The sequence below is a fragment of the Syngnathus typhle genome, linkage group LG20, assembly GCF_033458585.1.
Source record: "Syngnathus typhle isolate RoL2023-S1 ecotype Sweden linkage group LG20, RoL_Styp_1.0, whole genome shotgun sequence".
NCBI lineage: Eukaryota > Metazoa > Chordata > Actinopteri > Syngnathiformes > Syngnathidae > Syngnathus > Syngnathus typhle.
The window spans coordinates 375,923-400,702 of record NC_083757.1 but is presented as its reverse complement, the minus strand read 5'-3'; the positions used below and the strand labels follow the sequence as shown (position 1 = coordinate 400,702).

General features: G+C 48.8%; 5 protein-coding genes across 8 annotated transcripts; all 5 read right to left on the bottom strand.

Annotated features, from left to right (window-relative positions):
- Positions 1-850: 850 nt before the first annotated feature.
- On the bottom strand, positions 851-4,753 carry sh3bp5lb (SH3-binding domain protein 5-like, b). The gene is made up of 6 exons (XM_061266689.1): positions 3,968-4,753; positions 3,588-3,650; positions 3,394-3,522; positions 3,128-3,289; positions 2,565-2,738; positions 851-1,681 (listed from the first exon to the last, which is right to left on the bottom strand). The coding sequence occupies exons 1-6, from the start codon at positions 4,313-4,315 to the stop codon at positions 1,097-1,099; spliced, it is 1,461 nt and encodes a 486-aa protein (XP_061122673.1). The 5' UTR covers positions 4,316-4,753; the 3' UTR covers positions 851-1,096.
- A 171-nt stretch (positions 4,754-4,924) lies between these two features.
- gtf2h4 (general transcription factor IIH, polypeptide 4) lies at positions 4,925-9,080 on the bottom strand. 3 transcript variants are annotated; one of them, XM_061266690.1, is made up of 13 exons: positions 8,604-9,077; positions 8,406-8,510; positions 8,165-8,296; positions 7,834-8,022; positions 7,633-7,741; positions 6,954-7,022; positions 6,772-6,855; positions 6,344-6,512; positions 6,112-6,242; positions 6,000-6,047; positions 5,851-5,929; positions 5,612-5,673; positions 4,925-5,208 (listed from the first exon to the last, which is right to left on the bottom strand). In XM_061266690.1, exons 1-13 carry the CDS (start codon positions 8,717-8,719, stop codon positions 5,098-5,100), a joined length of 1,404 nt encoding a protein of 467 aa, XP_061122674.1. In that variant the 5' UTR covers positions 8,720-9,077; the 3' UTR covers positions 4,925-5,097. The 3 variants fall into 3 exon arrangements, with proteins under 3 accessions (XP_061122674.1, XP_061122675.1, XP_061122676.1); XM_061266692.1 differs by having other exon boundaries at positions 5,144-5,282; positions 8,604-9,080; XM_061266691.1 differs by lacking the exon at positions 6,954-7,022 and having other exon boundaries at positions 8,604-9,078.
- A 283-nt stretch (positions 9,081-9,363) lies between these two features.
- On the bottom strand, positions 9,364-10,491 carry polr1h (RNA polymerase I subunit H). Its single transcript, XM_061266693.1, has 5 exons — positions 10,338-10,491; positions 9,975-10,094; positions 9,796-9,899; positions 9,592-9,701; positions 9,364-9,509 (listed from the first exon to the last, which is right to left on the bottom strand). Exons 2-5 carry the CDS (start codon positions 10,090-10,092, stop codon positions 9,485-9,487), a joined length of 357 nt encoding a protein of 118 aa, XP_061122677.1. The 5' UTR covers positions 10,093-10,094; positions 10,338-10,491; the 3' UTR covers positions 9,364-9,484.
- Positions 10,492-11,163: 672 nt separating this feature from the next.
- On the bottom strand, positions 11,164-16,431 carry mgat1b (alpha-1,3-mannosyl-glycoprotein 2-beta-N-acetylglucosaminyltransferase b). The gene is made up of 3 exons (XM_061266688.1): positions 15,963-16,431; positions 13,767-14,919; positions 11,164-13,649 (listed from the first exon to the last, which is right to left on the bottom strand). Exons 2-3 carry the CDS (start codon positions 14,616-14,618, stop codon positions 12,948-12,950), a joined length of 1,554 nt encoding a protein of 517 aa, XP_061122672.1. The 5' UTR covers positions 14,619-14,919; positions 15,963-16,431; the 3' UTR covers positions 11,164-12,947.
- Positions 16,432-16,566: 135 nt separating this feature from the next.
- vars2 (valyl-tRNA synthetase 2, mitochondrial) lies at positions 16,567-24,221 on the bottom strand. Of its 2 annotated transcripts, none has more exons than XM_061266685.1 (29): positions 23,848-24,221; positions 23,645-23,726; positions 23,449-23,549; positions 23,188-23,315; positions 22,991-23,057; positions 22,727-22,824; positions 22,571-22,652; positions 22,284-22,403; positions 21,878-21,986; positions 21,722-21,810; positions 21,510-21,600; positions 21,304-21,431; positions 21,120-21,223; positions 20,968-21,049; positions 20,814-20,890; positions 20,499-20,586; positions 19,976-20,069; positions 19,766-19,839; positions 19,564-19,689; positions 19,176-19,280; positions 18,991-19,059; positions 18,845-18,923; positions 18,581-18,711; positions 18,291-18,443; positions 17,953-18,204; positions 17,685-17,796; positions 17,418-17,608; positions 17,081-17,230; positions 16,567-16,835 (listed from the first exon to the last, which is right to left on the bottom strand). In XM_061266685.1, exons 1-29 carry the CDS (start codon positions 24,013-24,015, stop codon positions 16,713-16,715), a joined length of 3,273 nt encoding a protein of 1,090 aa, XP_061122669.1. In that variant the 5' UTR covers positions 24,016-24,221; the 3' UTR covers positions 16,567-16,712. The 2 variants fall into 2 exon arrangements, with proteins under 2 accessions (XP_061122669.1, XP_061122671.1); XM_061266687.1 differs by having other exon boundaries at positions 19,769-19,839.
- Between the last annotated feature and the right edge of the window lie 559 nt (positions 24,222-24,780).

Here is a 24,780-nt window from a genome sequence, read left to right as displayed (position 1 = left end):
AAACTCATTTTGGAATGTTTCCATTACGCACAATCAGGTGCGCTTGTAGGCATGGCGTGAGTGCACAGAAAAATAGAATAAAGGAACAAAAAATAGAAAAAGAAAGAAAGAAAGAAAGAAAGAAAGAAAGAAAGAAAGAAAGAAAGAAAGAAAGAAAGAAAGAAAGAAAGAAAGAAAGAAAGAAAGAAAGAAAGAAAGAGAGAAAGAAAGAAAGAAAGAAAGAAAGAAAGAAAGAAAGAAAGAAAGAAAGAAAGAAAGAAAGAAAGATATTATTATTTGGGGGGTCATTTTGCAGTTAGTAACATGTACTTTTAATGTCTTCAACAAAGAACAAATTCGACAAAGGCTGCATGACTTTCTCATTTGGCACATTGTTGACATCGTTCACTTTCAGGAGAGAGAATTGGTGCAGTGCCATTGAAAAAGTAGATGTCCAAAATATCAGCGTACTGCTTCTTTTCTCGTACAAAAAATGGGCCAGCCAGCCAGCCAGCCAGCCAGCCAGCCAGGCAGGCTTGTGCACTCTCAACAAGAGCCGTCCGTCACCTGACGCTTGAGCTCTGCTTATCACAATGTTGGCAAGATCATGAACTGCTGCTGCTGCTGCTGCTGCTGCTCTAGCTAGATAAGAACATATGCAGAAGGCAAGCTCAGCATGAATCCAATCTCCTGTTAAGGAAAATGACACTTTTGTCACTCAACTGAGGGAAGCAGTTGGCTGTGCATGCATGGTTGATAAATTGCTGAGACCTGCTGTGACCTGCTGTGGCTGTAGCAGTTGGCTCCCATTTGAGTTTGCTGCATGGGCAAATTGCACGCTTGAAACCAATCAATAAAGTCCAGATGAGTATTGAGATGAAAACACCAATATATTGGTTTATTGTTCTGAGAATTGGAAAACAATTTCCTTTTTGACAGCAGCTAACTAAAATCAATAAGTTATCTTTTCAGTCAAGCTTCACTTATGTACACACAAACATCTTTTAAAGCTTTACCTTATTATACACACGTATTAACAATGCACAATAGATCAATCAATCAATCAATCAATGTAGTCTAAATAGACTCGTCACTCTCCTCATTTTTTGGGATCCATTCAGAGGCTGACACTTCGGTGGTGCCGCCTGACCAAGCCGTCCTGCTTTTCCTTACTCCCCGTTTGCTTCAGCGGGCGTAGTATTTTGCCCACTTTGGCCTCATCGGCGGGCCCGAGCGGAGCCTTCCTATTCCAGTCCCACTCGTCAGCCTGCGCGCCATCGCTGAAGTCCCCCAGGTGCTCCACCGAATCGCATTTCTCCAGGTCCGAAGCGATGGTCTGCAGGCTGATGACGGGGGACAGGCGGTCCGAAGCCGCCTCTCCCTGGCCCCAGCCGTTCTGCCGGTGCTTCTCCACCCACAGCCGCGTTTTCTCGCCGTCCAGCCAGTCGCTCTCTATGTGGGCCATTCCCCCCGCCAAGCTTCCTCCACCGGAGGCCGCCCGGCTCTCGGCCTCGGCGCCGACCGGAGAGCCGCGGCGCCCGCTGTCGCCGCAAGCGGCCGGTCGGCCCCTGCCGGCGCGGGCTGGCCCTCGCTGCGCGTGGATCTGCTCGCTGATCTGTTCCAGGTTCCGCAGAGCCACAGAATAGCGTGTTTTGACTTTGGCGACTTGCTGCTCTAGCTGTACCACGTTGGCCTTGTGTTCCTGAAAGACACAATGAGCGGGGCGCTTCATGGAAACAACTTCCGAGGCAGGCGGACCTGTCCGAAGTCAGACTCAAAGGCAGAAAGGCACAAGCCTCAGTGATGCAGGCACCTTAAAGAAAGAGCAATCCAGTGGGGAAAAACCAAAAACCGCGAGCAAAGCTTTTCAAGCGCCGACTGAGCTCAAAGCAAAATCGATGCATACGTACGTACGTATATGATGGAAAGCACACAGCAGACTTGCCCAAATAAAAATGTTCTTTCAAGCCCAATGAACAAAGGAGTGGGCGACAGTCATCCACTTGCCGGCTAATGAGTGAAAATGAAAGTAATCAAAGTAATCAGCACATCGATCAGCACGCATTTCAGGCAGGAGCACTTTTCTACCACTTGCAAATGGAGACAGCATTTTTGGAGCGAGCAGGAATCCTTTGCATTCGACTGTGAGCACGGGTGTCATCAACAAATAAAGACACGGTTGCAATGGAAGAAAAGCCAAACGGCTGACCTCAGAGTCACACTCAGAGTCAGCTTTATTGTCAATTCGCTCGGCTTTTGCCCACTTAACCTTGTTTTACACGTACGGCTACACAAATGGGTGACGGGAACTGAGATGGAAGCAAAGTAATTGGCGATATGTAACACAATCGCACGCATCAAATGTTTTGTAATAGACAATGCTCAAATTGGATTTGGAACCAGTTATTTGCTCCTGTGACAAAATAGTAGTGTCCAAAAAGTGTGGCAGGCAGCCAGGCAGGCAGACAGACAGGCAGGCAGGCAGGCAGGCAGGCAGGCAGCCACGCAGGCAGGCAGGCAGCCACGCAGGCAGGCAGGCAGGCAGCCACGCAGGCAGCCAGGCAGGCAGGCACATGTGTACGTACCTCCAGGATGTGGTTGAACTGAGCCTTTAGTTCAAAGTAGGGTTTGGACTTGAGGATGACCTTCTTGAGTGATTTTTGGAGCGTTTGGACTTTGGCCTCAGCGTCCTGGCAGAGCTGCGTGACCCGCTGGTGCTCGTGCTCACTGCGAAAGCGCTCCTCCTCAGCCTCGTTCACCTGACCAAGCAAACGTCCAACGCCGCCGTTAGGTGGCCGTCCTTGCAGCAGGGTGGCCGTGTTATGATGTTGCTACTTCAATAGTCCTTGGACTAGACTTGAGTTCAAAGTAAGTGAAACAGGAAAATCGAGAAAGAAAGGAGAAGCGCTGCAATACGGGAGGAGGGAGACATTGGCAGCAGAATGCAAAGTGAGGGGGGGGGGGGGGGGTCATTCATATTCAAGTCACACAATCTCCAAAGTGTGTCTCCATACTGTGGCCAATATCACAATTCAAACCAAGGAAGGAAGGAAGCAAGGAAGGAAGGAAGCAAGGAAGGAAGGAAGCAAGGAAGGAAGGAAGCAAGGAAGGAAGGAAGCAAGGAAGGAAGGGGACCACGTGCTGCTACCTTAGCAGTAGCGTGGTTGAGCATCTCCTGCCAGGTGGGGTCCAAGGTGTTCCTGTCAGCCAACAGGCCTTGTTCGGCCACATACACCATCTCTCTGGCAGCCGTGTGCATGGACACGGCCCTTTCGTATCTCAGAGCAGCTTTTTGGGTCTCCTGCTGGGCCTGAAATGGTGCACAAATGGCAGGGCGGCTCACTGCTTGCGCAAAACAAAATGGGGTGGATTTCCAAATTGGGTGGATGAAATGTTTGCATTCATTTCACACACCTCTTTGGCCAGTCTGCGGGCTTCATAGTAAGGCCTGGCTTTCTCAATACAGGCACCAAGTTGGGAGCCCTGAGCATTCAGCTTCCTGGCAGAATGGGTGAGAATTTTCCTGTAGCTGGACCTGGCGTCCTGAAGACAGTAGACGCGCGTGTGACAATTGCACATGTCCAAAAATGCTTGAAGCAATTTCTCACATCCAAATGAAGCTCCAGCTTGTTGATCTCATCGCTGGCTTGGTTGAGGTGCTCCAGTTCCTCCTGGGGGGAAGATGATCATCGTCAGTTGCACACACACTGGTCTCCGACAGATGTGGTGGCCGGCCAGCTTTGGACTGGAATGACAATGTGCTTTTTCTCAACAATGCTTTCTTTCTTTCTTTCTTTCTTTCTTTCTTTCTTTCTTTCTTTCTTTCTTTCTTTCCGAAACAAACAGAAGAAAGGCCACATTGTTGTCACTTCTTTTGATTGCATTGCCTTGTTTAGCCTTTTGTAATGCAAGGAAGAATTTGAGAGCTCTATGACCAGTTGATTTCCCAGCAGGCAAGCAGGCGGGCGGGCTTTGCTGAGCATCTTACCTGAATTCTTGGATCCAGCTCCTCCTCATATTTGCCAGCAGCAGCAACAGCAGCTGCAGGAGCATCATCAGCAGCAGCAGCAGCAGCAGCAGCAGCAGCATCAGCAGCAGGAGCATCAGCATCAGCGGCAGCATCTTGTTGGTGTCCGCTTTTCAGCAGATCCTCGCTTTCTCCAGCACACGCTCCACGTTCCGATTTGCCATCTTTGCCATCTCGTCCTCGTAAGGGCACCACTGCGCTCCCGTCTGCGCCTTTTGCCTCCTCCCTGCCTGGGGTCTCTTGCCTCAAGTCTGGCCGTTCGGTGCACCCCACGTCGGTTGGACTTTGACGCGAGCTTTCGGGCTCCATTTGCGGCCTGTCGCTCACCTTGCTTCCTTCCTTGCTTCCTTGCTTCCTTCCTTGGTTAAGCTGAGCGCGAAACGAGGCGTCTTGCACGCGGGTGGCGCTTTTCTTGCAGAAAGTCACCCATTCCAACGTGGCGAGCTTTGCACGGTAGATTTGGCCCTCTGGCTAAGACTAGCTGCTAAAGGCGCTCGCTTTGCACGGCAGATTTGGTTTGGCCGTCTGGCTAAGACTAGCTGCTAAAGGCGCTCGCTCGCTCGCTCGCTCGCTCGCTCGCCTGCCTGCTCACTCTTCTGCTCGTCCCGTCCAGTCAAGCTGCGCGTGTGGCGGGCGCGCGTCCCCACACACAATGTGCTTGCACATGACTATACTCCCCACAAGTGTTCCTTGTTTTGAGGTCATCTTGTTCCCCACAATGAGCTTGCACATGACAAGTCTTCCTTGTTTTGAGGTCATCTTGTCGATTGCTACTGGTGCTCATCATTATTGGTTGTCATCTGAAATTTGGAAATCTGGAAGTTCGTTTCGTCAAAGAATTTGAATCAATGTGTATGATTCGAAATTGATCATCCTATATCATCATGTATTCTGGAAGGCACTTGCAAAGACATTGCATTGTTCACGTTTGCAAAAGGTTTATTGTGTTGAAGAATACATTGTCGTTACAGTTAACGTTGCGTCTACAAAAGTGGCTCGTGGCGTGACCAGCATGGTGTGGTTTGCCCAAAGTACTGGAAGTGCCGACTCCATTGTGGGATAGCATCCCTCCTGGTTCCTTTCCCTTCACCTTACGTGTGCGACTTTTGTTGTTTCCAGAAGCGCTTGACCTCACTGTGTCCGTGCGGTGTCACCACCATCACCCTGTGACCTACGTCTTGCCACACCAGACAATCCAGACCCTGCGGCAGGCAGGCAGGCAGGCACAATAACTCACTTACATTCAATTCAGTATGGAGGTAGAAAACAGAAACTTCTTTCTCACACACACACACACACACACACACACACACTGTACGTATTGAAACAGTTTGGGAAGGTGAAAAACACGGAGGAGCTGGTGGGCTGATTTTCGAAAGCTATTTCAATCAAATGAAGTGGGATTAGAATGAACGGACAAGAGACAATAAAAGCCTATCTGAAGAAAGAAGGAAATCAAATAAGTGCAAATTCAAACAGCCTTTTGTCATTGGAAATGATTTTGGTTTTTGTAGCCCCCAGCCCCATTGTAGCGACCGACACAATCTCAAAACAATACGCTCTCATATTTCCCAAATCAAGCTTTAAGAAGAACCTCAATCCAACCTGAGCTCTGTCTCGCAGCACCTCAAAGTCAGCCTGGGAGAGAAACTGGTTGTAGAGCACACCTGAGGAGGAGAGGTCAAAACCTTACAGCTGTAAAAAGGCATTGTGAAGGAAGGGCAAGAGCTCAAATGCCAAGCAAACAGCAGGAGCATTATTGACTATTGCTGCTCCGTTTTCACTCAACTCACATTTGAATGGGCAAAAAAAGGAAAGAAAGGGAGATCACTCATTCCACTCACCCTCGGTGAATTGGAGCCGATCTCGCTCCAGCTCCCAAAGCCGGATCTGATCCGTTATGGTTGGAGGAAGCACTGGTGTCTGCGGCGATGGCGGCACACACAGGTGAGGAAGACGCAGGCGGCAACGCTCATACTTTTCAAGTCATTACCTGCATCAGCATGATAGGGTGTGCTCTGGTCCTCAAAAAGTGGATGATCTGCAAAATGGGATCCTAGGTTTTCTTGCCTTTGCACTTGCTTTTGGGCTTTAGTCGTTCGTACCTGTTGCGCAGTGATGCCATTTGCGATGGCCTGTTGCACGGAATCTCTGGTGATCTGGGCCACCGCCACGTTGGGAAAGCGATATAACATTTCGCTGAAGAGTGCCACCAGAGAGATCTGGAGCTCGGAGTCTGGGAGAGGTCGAGTCAACGCAATAAGTGTCGGATTTCATCGGCAGCCCAACGTCGTCATACGTTGACGTTGACTGACGATAAAGCAGACTTTGACGTACTTGTGTACGCGTAGATGCGATAATTTGTTTCGACCACAACGAAGCCGGCGGCATCCCCCCCGGTGCCGGAGCCCAAGTGAGAAGAGGAGGCCAGGGAGGGAGAGCTGCTGGTGACTCCCGCGGCCAGACTGATGGCCAGTCTGGTGGGATAGTAGCGCCTTGACTTTCTCTGCAAATCAAACAACCAAAATAATATCAGATCATATGGCAATCTCAGTCAAGTCGCACAAACCCAAGTCCCCCCCCCCCCCCCCAAAAAAGGTGTTTCTGCATGGGCAGAAATACAGTCACATTAAATAGAGATGGTTCTTTGGTTACCAATTAGGATTTCATGGCATTCCAGAAGCGTGGGAAGCGCCCACCCTTTGACCGCAGCCATAAATGGACTCCAGCAAATGGGAGCCATTCGTTCCTCTGGAGGTACCTACCTTCCTCTGGAAGACCAGTCCAAACTCCCGAAGGTGCTGCAGAAATGTGAGTAATGACTCACTCATCCCCTCCACCGAGTAATCCTGGGGCCAACCAAAACACATCGTCAACTGCTGGTGGTGGGAAAAGTCAAAGCAAGCGAGAAATGGGAGCATTTGCGTGCGTGCGTGCGTGCACTCACTCGGCCTAAGGTGGAGAAACTGAGCTGGAACATAAAGGACAAAATCTCCACCAGGCCCATTCCTCTTGACTACAGGAGAAAACAATCGTGAGCGGACACGTCTGCGCAGTTTCCATACAAATCCAGCGGGATCATCTTGCATTGGCTTCAAATGATGGTTTGGTGCATTCTTCCTCGACATCAGGAGTGGCCAGACTTTTTCAGCTATTGTTCAAATGAACGAAAACGCTAAGCGTGCTGATCGAGACCCACGTACGATGCTGTCGAATATTTGAGAACCGGGCGGCCGCTCGGGACAGGCGCTTAATTAGCCAGCGTCCCGAGATCTGGCATCGACGCGACCGCCATCCGTTTTACGACTTTGCCGACCGAGCGAACGGGGAGCGTGATTAGACGCCGCGTAAACAAGTCTCGTCAGTTGCGGTCTATCGTGTCTGGTTGGGCGGGGGAACCACCCTGTCCTTTTCTTTTCGAAAAGGATTGCGTATTCAGATTTCGATCGGAGCCCAGTGTCCTCCTGTTTTGCAAGTGATCATTACAACGCCAGTCATTTCTATCAGCCAGGTCGCTCTCCTCATCCAACCAGGATAGCGCCCGAGTGTGTCCGAATCAGAGCGATGACAAGCTGTCCACAGCGCCGACGGAAATTCTTCAGGAGTAAAGGACGTTCGATGCTTACCTGAGCACTTTTCAGGTACTGCAGGGTGAAATACCACAACTGCGAGGCTGTGTCCAGCAGAAGGAACTGGAAGCCAGCAGAGGTGATGGAGGGGGCCTCTCCTGCCTCACTGTCAACCATGTGGAGAAGACCACACGCTAATAACTCAAGGATCGATGTCCTTCCTAAATACAAGTGCGCATGGAAAAGCGCTTCGCTTACCTTTTCATGAGGCCAGCTTGAGTCAGCAGCTGAGCGAGGTCCTGACTCACCGCAGCACTGGGAGAACCCACCATAAAGTGCAAGATAACCTCCCAGCGCTCCATGGCATAACGGTCCAGACTGTCGATGTCGCGAGCGTGCCGGTCGGGACCCAGGCTGCTGCTGCCTTCGTCCGCCCACGCCTGGCCCCTGCGCCATGGCAAAAACGGCATCAGCGAGGGGGCGACGACGACGACCATGATGATGATGGTTTGACACATGTAGATATGACGACTCTTTGAAGCCTGTGAGAGAACGAGTCGTCCTATGCTCAAACGGAAAGCGGACAAACCCGCCCAGCAGCGCGATCCTCAGGTTATCTTTGAACACTGGATTCAGGATATAGCCCTGCAGACCACCCTGCAGCTGCTGACTGTGCCAAAGGCGAAGTCCCGTCAGCACTGAGACACATTCCTCATGATTCCTGTGGGGTGGCAGGCGCGCTGTTGAGTTAGGGCGATTAAGTAGCCACACACACACACACAATCTGCATTTTGGAGAGTTGCTCAACATCAAAGTGAGTTCTAACTCACTTCTGGCTTTCTTTATTCACCCATAATGCCACTGCGGCCTGTGGAAGAGGCTGATCCAGGAAGAGCATTCGCATCACATAGTTTTTGGCCAGAGATGGAAGCTCCCTGCAGAGTTGAACGTCGTCATCATCATCATCATCATCGTGTACAATCAAGATGACAATGGCGCTTCCAGTGGAAAACGCTGCTGCAGTTTACCTGTACACAGCCAAACATGTTGCCGGATGATTGTAAAGTCGGTCCAAAATATCTGGGCTCAGTTCTCTGAGGTATTCGTGCAAATTCTTGCACTGCAGCTGAACTCGCAGCTTCATTTTCGAATCGTTAGTTGCGATTTAAAAAAGAAAGAAAAAAGGTCTGCATGCTGCAGCAAATCCGAATAAGTGTAATAAATCAACTGTTCCAATGAACTCTCTCTCGTAGCAGCTCGTCCGAACGATCGTGTTCAATCGCTGTGGTTGCACAACGCCACTTGATCGTCATTAGTCGAAAAAAAAAAAAGTCGTCTGTTTTCACAGAATGTTCCTAAGTTGAAATGACCAAGTAAAGCGTGGAAGCCGCATTGCTGTTGCTGTCTTCCTTTGAGACCATAGAACGGGTTCGGTGGTTCGGGATGGGTGTTTCGGCCAGCGGCTGCCTTACCGCGACCGGCTCACGTGACATTGTTTGTGCGCTCTTATTGGTTTGGAATCCTTCTTCTCTATCGTCAATTTGCTCGTTGGATGCGCTACTCCCCCCTAGAGGCACATTCTGTGACTGCACTGGAACCGAGCAAAGCTCGGTGGCATTTTTTGATATCATTAGCTATTGGGTCAATAATACCGACTAGTTTGTGATTTATCAAGACGTGTACAAAAATCCCGTTCGAGCTGTCAACAAGTTGATTCATTGGCACCCGTGCTGAACGCTTTGTTTCTTCTTTTCTTCTTTTCCATTCTTCAGTGAGATGTCCAAGATGTCAGACTTGAATCATCTTTTATTATGGTTGCCTTCAAAGGTCTATCAGCATTTTATTATGACAAATATAGCATTTCTGGTGAATAAGCAGAACCTTGACAAAAGTTGCCAAATTGTCTCTCTCACGAGTCTTCCTTCTCTTGGTACCTGTAAGAAAACATGCACGCACAATCATCATCAGCAGCAGATAGCAGACAATAACTTGATTGAAGAGATTTGCTCTTTCTACCTGCAGTGCATACATGTGAAGAAGACAGTCTGGCCTTCATCTGCAGATCTCATCTGCCTTGTGTGATAAATCATGCCTTCTTTATTGCACCTACTGCAGCGTCTGTCGATCTGAAACATCACCAACCGTAAATTGGCCAAGAGGACTCGAATCATGCATTCGAGAGGCAGGCAGGCAGGCAGGCAAGGATTCCGTCCATCTTACCACAGGCCCCTTTACTTCAGTGTCGTTACTACTCTCCTGGCCCATGGAAGACTTGTCCACCGGATTGAATACGACTGTGGAGCGAATTTCTCGACCTGCCAACTCTAGACGGCAAAAAGTACATTCAAAGCTGGGAGCAAAGTGGATGGCGGCGGCGGCGGCGGCGGCAGCAGTCGTACCTGACACAGAGATGGAAAAGGAGCAGCGGGGACAGCAGATGGCGTCTTCCATCCCTGGTAAAGGAAAAACATTGCCACACTCTGGACAGAAGTTGGGATCACCAGTAAAACATGACATGTCTGGAAGAAGACAAGAGAAGACAAGACAAGAGAAGAGAAGAGACGCCTTTTACTTTCAAGTGATCGTCAACGGTAACGCATTGTTGCGTATGAAAACAACGCCTGGCTGCCTGCCTGCCCGCCCGGCTGCCCACGGTGTATGAACTTGAGCGGCACGTGGCAATACTCTATCTATACGTATCTAGAAATGATACATCATTCACAAATAATAAGTTCTGCGTGGGTATCATAATTGCTTCTTACCTTTCCGTTGTCCCAAATAACGCTATGAACGAAATGTTAAGCGTTCACTACGATGCCCGAGACGACGCGTCGCACAAATATGACGTCACTCAAACAAACAAAGAATTCGGGTCAAATGCACAGTATTCATTTTACAACATTCATTTGTAAACATCTTTGATGATGTCAGAAGAATATGTCCTTTTTGTTTTGGATGTGTACATTTCTTTTTTGGATCAATCAATAGTGACTGATGGAAAAAAAAATGCACTGCATAAGATCGAGAGTGCACTGGCTGTATCCAAATCTTCAGTTATTTCATGTTTCTCAATCAATTTGTAAAGCTGAAATACTTTGGCCCGAGAGACACTACGCGTTGTGTAGAATGGCAATGTGAAAAGGTTTTCGGCTAATAAATCAGTGCGCGCGCGCTCGCGCGTGCGCGCAAGAGGAAGTTGAGCAAGCATCCAACAGGATGACTGAGCGGAAGTGCTGAGCAGGCTCAGCTTCTGGACTGTTTGTCAATTGCACTGCTCCCTGCTAGAGCTTTTCATTGTTATTCCAAAAGGTATTGCTACTCAAATACTGGAAAGTCAGCCAATTCTAGGCCAATAGTGGAGTCACTGTTCGTCAGCCTTACTTAAAAGTGAAGAAAAACAACAACTTGGTGGGTGATCATTAAAACAACAACAGTATAAATATAAAAGCTTGTCTCTTAGAATGTATATGATCAGCAAAAAGCCTTCAATCAATTGATCATTTATCCAAAAGCCCAGTTGAGCTGCCTGTCATGCACGCACACAAAGATGAATCCAAAGTAAAAATGCTTCAAACATTGGCGCACATATCAAAATAGTTGATTTTATTCATCATGTATTAAAGATCTAAACACAGGCAGTGTTTCTTCTCACCAAACAGACATGTCGCTCCATCTCATGGACAACCAAAGTGACGATTCCTCGACACTCACCAGCGTTCTCTTTTTGTTTTTTTAAGCAGAAAGAAAGAGACCCAAAAAATTAGCAGACAATCATTTTGGTTTTTCAACAAACCTAAGATGACCAAACCACGGTTTGGATGAAAACTACCACCAGCCCTGCCCTGCTGTCAGGGGGGATCAAGGTCACTCCGCTTGGCAATTTTTGGACACTTCAAGTTAAAGACAGTTCAATTGAAATCATCGGACAAAATCACCCTTCATTGTGGCAATATCTTCAGACAGACCAAATGCAGTCTCCTGTCGCACGCAAGTGCTTGCACTCAGAAAAGGACAGACAGACAGACAGACAGACAGACAGACAATCGCGCTCATGGCAAAGTCATTCAAAATCCTACAGAGAGTCAACAAAAGCATTTCAAACAAAAGATTGGCAGTCCAAATAGTGTCTTATACATACCCACTTAACATCAAATCCCCCCCCACTTAGAGCAGTCATGGAATGCTTTGAAAATGTCTCCACAACAAAACATCACATGACATGGCACTTGCAAAGAGCATGTGCATGTTGGAGCGTGTCCATTTTGAGGACACCATGAAAGTGGTTTTTTAATTAGTATTATTATTATCAGAGAGGAAATGAACAATAGACACAAACACTCACTGGTAGCTTTTATCTGGACGTTTTGCTTCCGCTCGAATTCCAAGCAACAACGGCGACGACAACAAAAAGAAAAGTCCACCATCCTTGACTGCCATTGCTCAGCTAAAATTCACCTTTGACTTCTTCCATGGCAGTGAACAAATGAATCCTAATAGATAGGATAAGTACATGTTCTACGGTTATCAGCATCCATCCGGTTACTTTTCTGCCATTCTTTTTCCACGAATGGACAAAACATTGGGGGCAGTGATTAGAAAAATACTTCGGTAGAAATAGTAAAGTTGTTGTCAAGCAACACTTTACTGGGACAAGAGACAGCCAATGATTTTATAAAAGTTGCACAATTGATAAAGACCACAATAACCTGTTTGTGAGCGCTTGTTTCAAAATCAATGCAATGCTCAGTGGTCAAACGGAACTGTACCACCACCACCACCACCACCACCACCAAATGACATGTTTTGGTTATTGCAGGATGTGAACTGGAGAAGCTAATAAAGCTTTTGGACTTGTCACAAAATGATTAGTATTCACTTCAGCTTATTAGTCTTGAATTTCAACACTCGGACTCCGCAGGTCAGCTCCATCATATTTGGCTGGCTGGCTGGAATAGGCCAGATATTCCCGTCTGCCGCTCATAAAGGCCAGCTATCTATCATCATAGCTGTTTGATTGTTTGACAGATGGAACCATTTGCACCACATTGACAGAGTTCCCAACTCTTTTTTGGCCTGACACTGGAATATGAAACGTGCAGGATGACCCAAGATTATTTACAGCTGCTGTCCGTCAGGTTATTTCGGAGCAAACCTAACCATACAACTTGATGGGTGGCTGAAAAAAGAAAGGCACTGTGCCAAAAGCTGTGTTCAAGAGTGGAATTTTGCTCTCATGACATTGAAGCGTGTGTGTGTGCGTGTGGTTGGTTGGTGCCGTAACAGCCCCCCGCCCCCCTGGTGTGCTGTTGGAATTCCATCTTCAGGATTGGGCACCTCTGAGGATTCCCAACATCTGCCTTTCCGGAGGCGTCTCAACTCCAGCTGACATCGTATCGCGTCCAGCCTTCCGGCGGAGCCAAGAAGACTCTGCGGCCGCGGTGCAGGAAAGCCACCACGCCCCGGTAGCCTGTCCGCGGGACTCCGGATTTCAAGTCATCCATCACCCCCAGATTCCGAGCGAGGACTTTAAAACTATCCCTGCTGGAGTAGTTGACTCTGTACGGACCGGGTCCTCTTAAAGCTCCCCCCTGTTGCAGTTCCTCGATCTTCACCGGCGGGGCGCCGTAAACGTCTTTGATAAACTTCTCGTCGTAGTTGCCTTTCAGCAAATGAGAGAAGTTTTGTTTGGTGAAAGGCACAAATTCCGTGTTCAGTCGAATGTAGCGCAGATACTGGTCAAAGAATTGACCTAAGCTGACGCCTTTTCGGCCAAAGGTGATGGTGCGCGATATTTCCGGGCGAACGCACGAGCGGTCCTTGCGTTGCTCCGGCAGGCGCATCCAATCGTCCCAGAACGCCGAAGGCCATTTGGGTTCCAGCTCGTCCCACAATTCCTTCAGCAGCATCCAGCCCAGACCGGGGAAGAAGTCTGTCCGGTGGAGAAGAGCGCTTTTGGACGGATCCACCAAGGCCTCTCTGCCGTTATCGTTCCAGGCGGACACGCACCACAAAGTCGGGTCGGCGCGCAGGATTGGGTACATGGCGCGGAAATACTCAAAGAAGTCTGGTGCCACCTGAAGACGAAGAAAAAGCTTGCTTTCATGCCACGTTCCAATCAAAGCAGGTCACGGGGCCACATTTGCTGACGGAAACAGAGAAGGAAGGGAAGGGAAGACAGGCCGGCCACTCACCTCCAGGTCATCCTCCACGATGACCACCGTGGACTGCGCAAACGTGTCGAACACTTGGTTCAGTGCCCAGCGATAATGTCGGGCAATTTTGTAGTAGCCCTGGAACTTCCTGTGCTCCGGCCGCACTCGGATGTCGGACAGGTCCGGTTGGCGAACGTGCGTCACTTGAGCGCCGTAGGAGGCGATAACGCCGGCCGTTTCGGCGTGACCGCAGTCCTGGCTCACGATGATGGGATAGAGTTCTTGAGAAGGGCGGTACTGAATCAGTCTGTCCAGACTCCGTTTGACGGTGACTCTGTCGCAAGCGATGACCAGGATAGGAATGACGACTGGGGGCCTGGCAAAAGCGGACAATTGATCACGCTCGCCCGTCTCCATTACGGTGGCTTGGCGCCGCCGAGCGTCTGGGCCAACCGCGGCAAACGATCCGACACTCGGTCGGGGCTCGCTATCCGCGTGGTCAAGCAGAGGCCGGAGGGGCTGAAGCGCTGGGGACGGGACGTGGTGCTTTGTTGTCACGGCCTCGTCGTCTCCTTTGCCCACGTCTTTGCGCTTGGACCGCGCTGCTTGCCGGTGACTTTCAATCTGCTTCAACCACTTTTTCTGGGTCTCAAGCTGAAGTTCTACTTCCTCCGCCAGCCGGATCACCTCCCCTGCCAGGTCCATCCGGCTTCCTTTGCCTCGGATCAGACCCCACTCCACATTTCCTCCCGGTTCGGCGCCACCGCCGCCGCCCTCCCCCCCGAGGCGGCCCATGGGCGGGCGGCCCCAAAGGTAAAGTAAAAGCAAAGCATTCCACGCAACAAAGAGAAATGCGCCGCATAGGATGAGGGAACCTTTCTTTCGAACCATGGCCGCCGTTGTGGAAAAGGAGAAAGAAAACTAGCCAGAGAGAAATCCAACCCAAACACTTGATGTTGAATTACATCCTAGCACATTAAAGAGCAAGCCTGTCTTCTTCTGAACAGGGTGCCCATACAAGAAATAGTAGACACTCAACCGTATACCATCTCACTGTGGAATACACCGATTCCATGAAATGGGGGGTGGGGGGGGGGGGGGGGGCGGGAGAAGAAAAAAAGCAACGACAATCGGTCACTTTGGGTTGGGGGAAGGCGACTGACTCCTTATACATTATCCTTCAGCCATCATCCTGGAAAGAGAGCAAGAAAAAAAGAAAAGAAATGGAGGTTGGTCATGGAAAATGTATTTCAAATTAGGAACATATGAAATGAACACCGCTTTCCAAAATGTTGTCAGAGAAAAGAGTGCGCAATAAATAGTTTGACCGATTGGAGACAATCTAGGGTGAATCCTTTGGGAATTTTGCAATTGTGCAAAACGATGAGCAAACGATGACACTAGTAGGTTAGTGGAACATTGCTGCAGAAGCACTCCACAGGAGAGCGAGCCTCAGGATTAGCATTAGAAACCAATTAGTCTTGATAAATATAGTCATCTTGTTAGGATGGACTCAACTGTCTCCACTAGCGGCTGACACAAATCGGGATTACGTTGCGCTAAGAGTGTTCGTAAAAGTCAGGAAGACAATAAAAGACGAGACGTTAAAACTCGAGCTCTACTTGCCCAAAGAACAGCTCACAGGTAGATATCGATCGATCGATCGATCGATCGATCGGTCGGTCGGTGTCCGAGCCTTGCAAGGCTGTTGTTGCAAGTTAACATTTGCAGACAAGAGCGACGGAGGGAACTGTTGCTTTACAAAGTGGACCAGCTGAAAGTCTATTCCCGAGGCTTTCCACTGTCCACCACGAAGACGTGGAGTTGCCAAGAAGAAGCAGGCAGCCTTTGGGAGGCATCCGAGCCCAATGCTTCTTCACATGACCAGCACCGTGACAGAGCCAATTCATAAGCGCCGGCCGGGCGGGCGGCCGACAGGCACCGCCCCTTGCTACGCTGTCAGTATCGATCTCAGTTGTTATCCATAATCACGCTACAATGCACGTGATTGCTTGCGATGGCTCCCGAGTGTTACGTTTGCATTCGGTGAGCGAGCGAGCGAGCCAGCGCCAGACAGACGCGAGGGCTCTTTCGATACTGTAGTCAGTCCGAAACAACTCATATGTACATACAGTATGTTGTGCTGACGTGCCCTTAGCTAGCTGCTAGCTAAAAGCAATGTCTCACTTTGACCTGACTGACTTCAGGGTGCAAGCCCGTCCGTCCGTCACTCACCTCGTCGACGCCACGCCACGCCGCTCCCACCAAAACGGTGTGCCTGCCTTCCTTGCCTGGCCTTGGTCCGCCTGTCATGATCGGCTGCTCGGGCTCGCACCAAGTCCAGTCCGGCCGCCCGCCCGGCGGCTCGTTTGTGGCTAGCCAGCGTTAGCCATTTTCGTTTCCGCTGCTTGCCTTTCACGTTTGCAGCTGATACATAGCGGCTCCGACACGGTCTCACTCAACTCGGGTCCCGCACACCGAGTAAGTAACTAACTAACTGACGGACGGGTAAGTTTCCCCGGAACACAATTCCGCCGTGCCACAGTGCACTAATGTTGCTTTACAGTGAGGGTCGCAGTTGAGTTGGGTAGGGTCCAGCTGCTTGTGGTACAACGGCTCGGTCGGTCGGTCGGTCTGTCGGTGGGTCTACCACCTCCTCCAGCACTTTGCTATGATGACGGAAATGCATTTTCGACAATACTTCCGGATAGTCACTCGTCTTTAACGAGAATAGCCGAGTCGAGCCGAAGTCTCCACCAATCGCTGACGTTCCCAATGAAAGTCAACAATCGAATGATATTGGAATAATACTTCGAAGAAATAGTACACAGGGAGCACGTTTAGGCAGTCTGAAAATGTATTTCTAGTTTGTTGTTCGAACAGGGAGGGCCAGGTTGCTCATGATGCAACACTGTGCTGTGTCATTGAAAGATGAAGGATGAAAACAAAAAGACATTTTGGAAAGAAACCCAAAGACATTTGCCCTCAAGACCTTTGTGTATGACACTGATCACCATCATTGGAAGAGGTGCTGGTGGGACATTCTGTCATTTGCAGCACCTCGAGCTGATCCTCAATGGTCTTCAACTCCTGCTGAAATGCTGACAGCTACAATTCAAGAGGAGTGACATGAATCAAAGTGCAGAATATTTGAATACAACAGTGAAGTGTTGAATGCCTACTATGTATGCTGAAAGCATGAACAATTGTTTACCGATGCAATTCCTCTCTTTGATGTGAAGACATCAAGTTCTACTTTGACAATTTGGGTTATTTTGGTGACGAACCAAGGGTTCAGCGCTTGCTTGCTTGCTTGCTTGCTTGCTTGCTTGCTTGCTTGCTTGCTTGCTTACCCTCCTCTCCATCTGCTCCCTGATGTGCGCTGGGACCTTGTGAAGGTATTCTGGAGATTGGATTTTGCACAAGAGCTCATCCAGCTTCGGGACAAGTTTGCTTCTTTGTCGGGTGAGCCGGGCCACTTGTTTGCTCGTGTTCACGGCGCTCTGGGGGAATATTTCCACGGATGATTTAGTTGAGAGAGCAAAAGCAGGCACCAATTGCCCAAAAATGGATGACGACAGAACAGAAACACATCCGTCCACAAATTGTTGTCAAAAGTTTGGAAAGAAAATGGCCCCAAATTTCACAAGAAAATATCAATCTATCTATCTGGAGTGGCCCGACGCCTACCTGCAGAGGAAGGTGCAGCCGGCACGTGTGGTCCACAACACCTACGAGGCAGCCTTCGGGCGGGGGAGCGCAAGAGACGGCGGCTTCTTGGGGACAATAGACATTGAAGCGCGACACTCGGCTCAAAGTCCAAACGGCAGGTCCAAAGTGAAGGAGAATCTGGGCCTGACTGGGCGAACAGACCACCCACACTGAAACACACGGACGGGGGAAGCAAAATCTCAATGCATGCCACCACTTGAATAGTCATTAGTGCTTATGACTTACTGGGAGGCTTTTCTTTGGTCAAAGCACCCTGAGCCCTAAGGAAGCGAGCCACGCGGATCACTTCCTGGACCAGCAGGAAATCCCGTTCCTCTTCTGGGAAATGCCAGTGTTTCTGGCAGGAGGGAGATGACAAAATAGCCACGTGAGCTTCCACGTGGGCATCGTTTCTTGTGGCGTCAACCGAGTGCAACATCCAATAGAACGTCAAATGGAGCAAAATTAGGACGGATGGATTTTGGTTGCTACGGTGAAGAAGTAGCGGCGGTACCAGTTGAGACGAGCGGGGGTACGGCTGAAGACACAGGCTGGCGCTCTGAGCTGCAGCTCGGCTTCGGAACGGCTGGAGTCTCTGCCACAATTCCTCGCTAAGGAACGGCATGATTGGGGAGAGGAGGGCCAGAGACGCAGACACGCAGTGATAGAGGACCACGCTTGCCGCTGGTCTCGCCTTGCCGCCGCCGCCGCCGCCGCCGCCACCGCTCCCTTCCTTTTGCTTTAGAAGTACAGGTTTCACACTCTCCTACAAAACACGCAAAAAAACATCGTCATCTTTCCCTCCGTTCCTATCAATCTTTTAGTTACACAATATGGACGTGTCTGTCTCACCAAATAGATGTCACACAGATCGTGGACCCAGAAGGAGTACAAAGCAGCAGTGACCGTATGAAGCTCATATTCTTCAAAGGCCTGCTCCACTCGTGCCACAGTGCTGTATAGTCGGGAGCAGATCCACCGCTCCATACTGCCCAAGTCCGACACCTGAAGGGCACAAGGGATTCATTTCGTTTCAAGTGTCCATCTCGTTGGATTGGTAGTCTGTCCAATGACACTGCATTGCACTGCACTGCACAGTAAAAGTGTCAAATCAAAGGCACATTTGCAAAAGCCGCTTGTACCTGCTCCAGGTTCCCCACCGGCCGAGTGTTGTCACCCAGCGCTCCCAGAGTGAATTTCAGCGTCTGCCACATTTTATTACAGAAATGTCTGCAGCTCAGGACTTGCGCTATTGATAGACTGATGTCTTCTCCTAAAATAAAGGCAAGGAAGGAGGAAAACGACGACGACGACAACAACAACACTTGCTTTGAACTGGAACCAAATCATGCCTCAACTATACTTTGACTTGAATTGAAAGTGGAGGTCACTCAGGTCGGACTCACCCATCATTTTGTGAGCGCAAAGGGCAAATCTCAAAGCATCAGTTCCACACTGAGGGATCCCCTTTGGGAAGTCTTTCCTCTAAGGGAAGGAAGCAGATGCAGCAAGTCATGAGCAGCGCGCGGAAACAAATCAATCGGGACCGGACCTGAGCTTCCAAGGCCACCGCTTGCTCCCTGGGCTCAAGGTTCCCCTCTTTCACTTTCTGCTGAAGCCTCTGAGAGAGAGAGAGAGAGCAAAAAAGAAGTGGAAAACACTTTGCGCCAATGACGAAAGGAATTGTACCTCACAAACACTTAGCGCCGATGACGAAAGGAATTGTTCCTTCCGTACCTCCAAGGAGACTCCGTGAATAACATCCAAGGGGTCGATGACGTTGCCCAAGGATTTACTCATTTTGCGACCGTGTTTATCCCTCACCAAAGAATGAAGTAGCACCTCGGAATAAAGAAGCAGAAACATACCATTTGAATACGGAACATATGAATCCATCAGTTTTTATTACTCATATTATTTCTTGTTTGTGCCTTCTTGTTTTTATTTGGTGTCGTCTACTTGTACGTCTATCGTGTACTACGTCTCGTCACCGTGGGATAGAGGAAACGGAATTTCTCTTTCTTTGTGTGTCTTGACATGTGAAGGGATTGACAATAAAGCTGACTTTGACTTTGACTTTGATATGAGCCGAGCGAAAATTCAAGAGCAGCAGATTTGCTGGTACTTGTTTAAAAGGCAAGTGGCCCGTCAGCTCCGTGGCCAGCATGACCATCCTCGCCACCCAAAAGAAGATCAGGTCACTCCCCGTCTCCAGCATAGAGTTTGGGTAGAAGCGTTGCAAATCTGTGGTCTGTAGAAGGAGAAGGAGGCTGAGCACATTACAATCTCAAACATCAACGGTGGCTGACCGACCGCGTGCTACCTACTACCTGTTGAGGCCAGCCCAACATGGCGAAAGGAAAGAGCGCAGAGGAGAACCAGGTATCCAGAACATCAGAGTCTGAGACACAGCAAAAGCAAGACCATGCTCAGAGTTCATTCCCTTTTGACACACATTTCTTTTTTTTTCCATACAAAGCTTTGACATTTTGGGCTATTCCGTCTCAATGGCAGCACTTTGGTCGGTGATGATGTACCTGGAGTCAAAGTGATGTCCTGTGCTTTCACTCCATATTTGAGGCTTGCTCTCTGACGGGCCTCATCCTCATTCTTTCCCCAGACCCATTGGTCCTGACCAAACATCGATATTGGGAAACAATCGTATTATTGACCAACTCCAAAGCAATTTCACTATATGACGCAATGACACTCAAGTTTCAAGTTGATTTGTATAACCCTAAATCACAAGCGGCCTCAAAGGGCTTCACGTGGACAAAAATTCACAATTATTCTCAAAGCATCCCCGGATCTTAAGCTCACTTAAGACACTCTATTCTGCACTGCACTGGACGTACGTACACAGCCTGCCTGGCTGGCTGGCTGGCTGGCTGGCTGGCTGCCTGCCTGCCTACCTGCCTGCCTGCCTGCCTACCTGCCTGCCTGCCTGCCAGCAAGCAAGCACAAGTCAAACCCTAAAATGGGCGTAATGATGGCTCGTCATCTATCCATCTCAAAGCACAATTGTTTGACACAGTCCAGTGAGCTAGCTCTGATGCACACCTCTTGTTTGTCAGTAGAAGAAGGAAAGTCCACCCTGTACGCGGGGATCTGATGTCCCCACCACAGCTGCCTGGAAAGGCACCAATCGCTGGAAAGCAAACACAGCCACATTGTGCAAGGAAACAAGGATGCATTCATCGGCGCAATTGTGTTTGCAGAACAATAGACGACACCACACAGCTGTTCACGGATGGATGGATGGATGGATGGATGGATGGATGGATGGATGGATGGATGGATGGATGGATGGATGGATGGATAAAGAAAGAACGAATGGGAACTCCATCCATGTGAGTCTAAGGTCGGTGGGCCTACTTGATGTTGGACAGCCAGTTCTTCCACGTTTTCTTGTAAAAGTCAGGGATGATTTCCAACTGTCCATCCTCAACAGCCTTGCCATAACAAAAGACACAGAGCGTTTGGTTGGGCTATCGGGCAAAAGAAACAATCAGCCACCAACGCCACTTACCTGGATCGCTTTTTGAGCCATTGCGTGACAGCGGATGAACCATTGTTTCTTCAGGAGAGGCTCGATCACATCGCCCGAGCGGCTTCCGAGTGAGAAAAAATAAATAAATCATTGCTTTCGTTGAGCACTCGATACTGGATGGCATGGCGTACCTGCAAATGGGTAAGGTCATGGCGTGCTCCTTCTTCCCTCTGAACAGCTCTTTCTCCACCAGAGCCTTTACGACCAGCTCTCTGGCATCAAAACGCTTCACTCCCTTCAAACATCATCCGAGGACACGTCAAATGAGGACATTTGTCACCTGTTGACATTTGACATTCAATCAAGTGGTTGCACCTCCAGCCATTGTCCACAGAGTGGAGTCATCTTGCCATCTCCTCCAATCACCGTTAGGCGGGGCAGAGCGTGTCTCTGGGACAACAGGAAGTCTGTGTGGTCATGAGCAGGAGTCACCTTTACCGCACCTAGATGTTGGGAAGGAAGCGTGCGCTGAAGCTCCTGTGAACCGTGGCATTGCTTTGTGTCGAAAATAGGCAGGTGACCTGTCCCGAGCTCCATGTCCACAATGGTATCGGTGACAATGGGCAGCAGTCGGTCGTTGAAGGGGTGGCGGCATTGCATTCCGTGGAATTTCTGGAACCCCCAAAAAGCCATCGATCCGATGTTGATTAGCCTCTCCGCATTGAATTGGATACGCAAAAGGACATTGGCAACAACAATCAACACGGTTGCTTTCGGCATTCCAATTTCTCGCCTGGTATCGAGGATCGTCAGGATGAACAGCTACGGCCACATCTCCCAGCATGGTCTCGGGACGAGTTGTTGACACCAGGATTTCTCCACCTGAATGCTTTGAAAATGACCAAGTCTGGCCTTGTCTGGCCTATCCTGAATCAATACTCCTACTCACCGCGGCCATCGAGGGGGTACGCAAAGGTGAGCATGGTTCCAAATTCCACTTTGTGCTCATAATTAGGCACCGACAGCATGGTTTTCCCAAAGAGTTCCTTTGAATCCACCTGAGCAAATTAAAACCCACAACGTTGGCGAAGCATTTCAGCAATTCCAAAAGTGTCATTCCACTCAGAGGAAAAATCTCTGCCGACAACATGATTCCAGAGCTTGCACGTTGATTTGTGGGCCAACAGGAAAGGAAATCAATATATGAATAGGCAAACATGAAGTACAAAAAAAAATGGCTATCAGTTCATGTGCATTGCAGACTCTTCTGGAGTCCCAGCATAGTAGCTGTCTGCAATGCTACAAATGCACACAGAAGGCATATACTGTAGTACCGCGTTATACGTATCACTCACCTCTATATCGGAGATGGCCGACTCCAGAGCACAGCTCCAATTGATCAGAGCCTCTGAGCGATAGATCAGACCGGCATCACTTAGACGCACAAAAGCCTCCGTCACTGCCTGACTGAAACCCTGAAACAAAAGAGACATTGGACTCATTGATGATGCATGATACTACGTACATTTCGTAGTCACATGAAATAGAAAGGAGCCGCTTCCGTCGTCGATATGCGGAACCATTCTATTTGCTGATCCGTAGGCTCTGTTTTAGTCAATGGAGATCAAATGTCACGTCTTACTTGATCCATGGTGAAACAGGCTCTACTCCAGTCCAAGGACGCACCCAGTTTCCTCAGCTGCTGATATATCTCATCTCCTTTCCTGACACAACAGCAGTCCGAGGTTTGGGCAAAGGATAGATCCAGCGCGACACGCTACGAGAGCTGAAGACTCACTCGTTTTTCCATTTCCAGACCTCCTGTAAAAACTCTTCTCGAGTGAAGTCTTGCCTGCGCTTGCCTTTTTCCCGGAGCAGCATCCTTTCCACCACGCTCTGATTCCCAAAGAAGAGACAGTGTTTGAAATTCAACCGCGGAGCATTCGACGGCCGGCTTTATTCACGAGGCTCCGGCTCCCCTTAGTCCAGCCACTGAAAATCAACGCAAGAGACGGAAATACTCCCTTATGACAAAAGCGGGGAGAGAGATACAACTCGTTACCTGTGTTGCTATACCGGCATGATCACAGCCAGGGACCCAGAGTACTCGGTGGCCCTGCATCCTTCTCCTGGTGGATTGAGCAAAACACACAGTATGCCTTTAGTCGTCGTTCGTCCAGCAGCATTACGATTAGAGTAAAGAAAACATAAACTGGAAAGGCACTACTGGCCGTCTTTTTTCTCGCTCTCGCCATTTACCATCGAACCAAAGCATCTTCTATTGCTACGGTCAAAGCATGACCCAGATGCAGAGTCCCTGTGACATTTGGTGGCGGTATACACAGAGAGAAGTTCTGATCCACAGCGTGAGATAACTCATGAACATCCTAAAGAGGAAAAACACCACTGTCATATTGTACAAAATATACACCGAAGAAAACGACTTTTTGGGGTCACCGCAATATGGTGCGAGCGGGCCTCGTGAGAAAAAAGTCCAATGGAAAACAATTGTTATCTCACATGGTGCTCAGGGCGAAAGAATCCCTCCTTCTCCCACCACTGATACCAGCTGGATTCCACATAGTCTGGGCTGTATGACGACGGCAATGGCAAGCTTGTGTCTGCCAAAACATATTCACAAGTAGGAAAACTTGTTTTCAATGCTGCAGAGTGACAATGACAACAAAAGGATTGGCTTACTGGGACAAAAACTCACCTTTCTTTGCCCCAGGTGGCGTCTGAGCAGTGTAGAGAATCCTCTCCTTCTCGCTCCATTGGAGAAGGTCTTCTTCATCAGTCTGGAAACAAAACATCACAGTGGGAATAAGAAGTGCAGATCTTCACACTTATGTTGCTGCTCTCATAGGATTGCAAATACGTTTGAAAACGGACACATTTTCAGTAGGACTTCCTACTCACAAGCTTTTGAGTGGATACTATGGCGTTGTCCCTCTCTTTTTTCCGTTTTTGTTTTTCAACTCGGAGACGAAAATGTGCGCTTGACTTTGAGGGGTTGGACGAGTTACAAGAACACAACCTGACCGCATCTCTCCTTGCCAGCCTTCGAACAGTACCTAGCGACCACATCTTCAAAACGAAAAAATATTGGGACGAAAACGCATCATCATCATGATCTCAATGGCCATTGTCATTTCAAAACATTAAGTGATGATGGTCCCGTGATCAATTGCTCATGTTCCTTTTTTTTAGCAGGGGAAATAATACGCATGAAACTTTGTCAGCAGATCGTTCTTGTTTGGCGACGGTCTGTTTTGAATGACGGACGACAGGAACACAAGAAAAAGGACGTCCTTGCTGTCCGCTTACAAAAATCTGTCCCCGGAAAAGAATGCTTTGAAAACACATCATATAATCTCAATGGCCACTGTCATTCGAAAATATTAAGGTATGATAGTAATCTGATAAATTGCCCAAGGCAATTTTTTTAGCTGTGTAAATAATACGAATGAAACTTTGTCAGCAGATAATTGTTGTTGGGCGACGGTCTGTTTTGAATGACGGACGACAAGAAACAGGAAAAATGCCATTGCTGTCCGTGTACAAATATCTTCCCCAGAATAATAAATAATGTTGTAAAACCACATTTAAATGGCCACTGTCATTTCAAAACATTAAGTGATGATGGTTCCGTGATAAATTGCCCATGTTAATTTTTTAGCAGGGTAAATAATGCGAATGAACCTTTGTCAGCAGATAATTCTTGTATGGCGACGGTCTGTTTTGAATGACGGACGACAGGAACACAAGTTTTTTTTTTTCTCCCCAGTTCAAGCTTTTATTCAAACATAATCACATTAGGTATAATAACATTATCAACTACAAACACAGGTG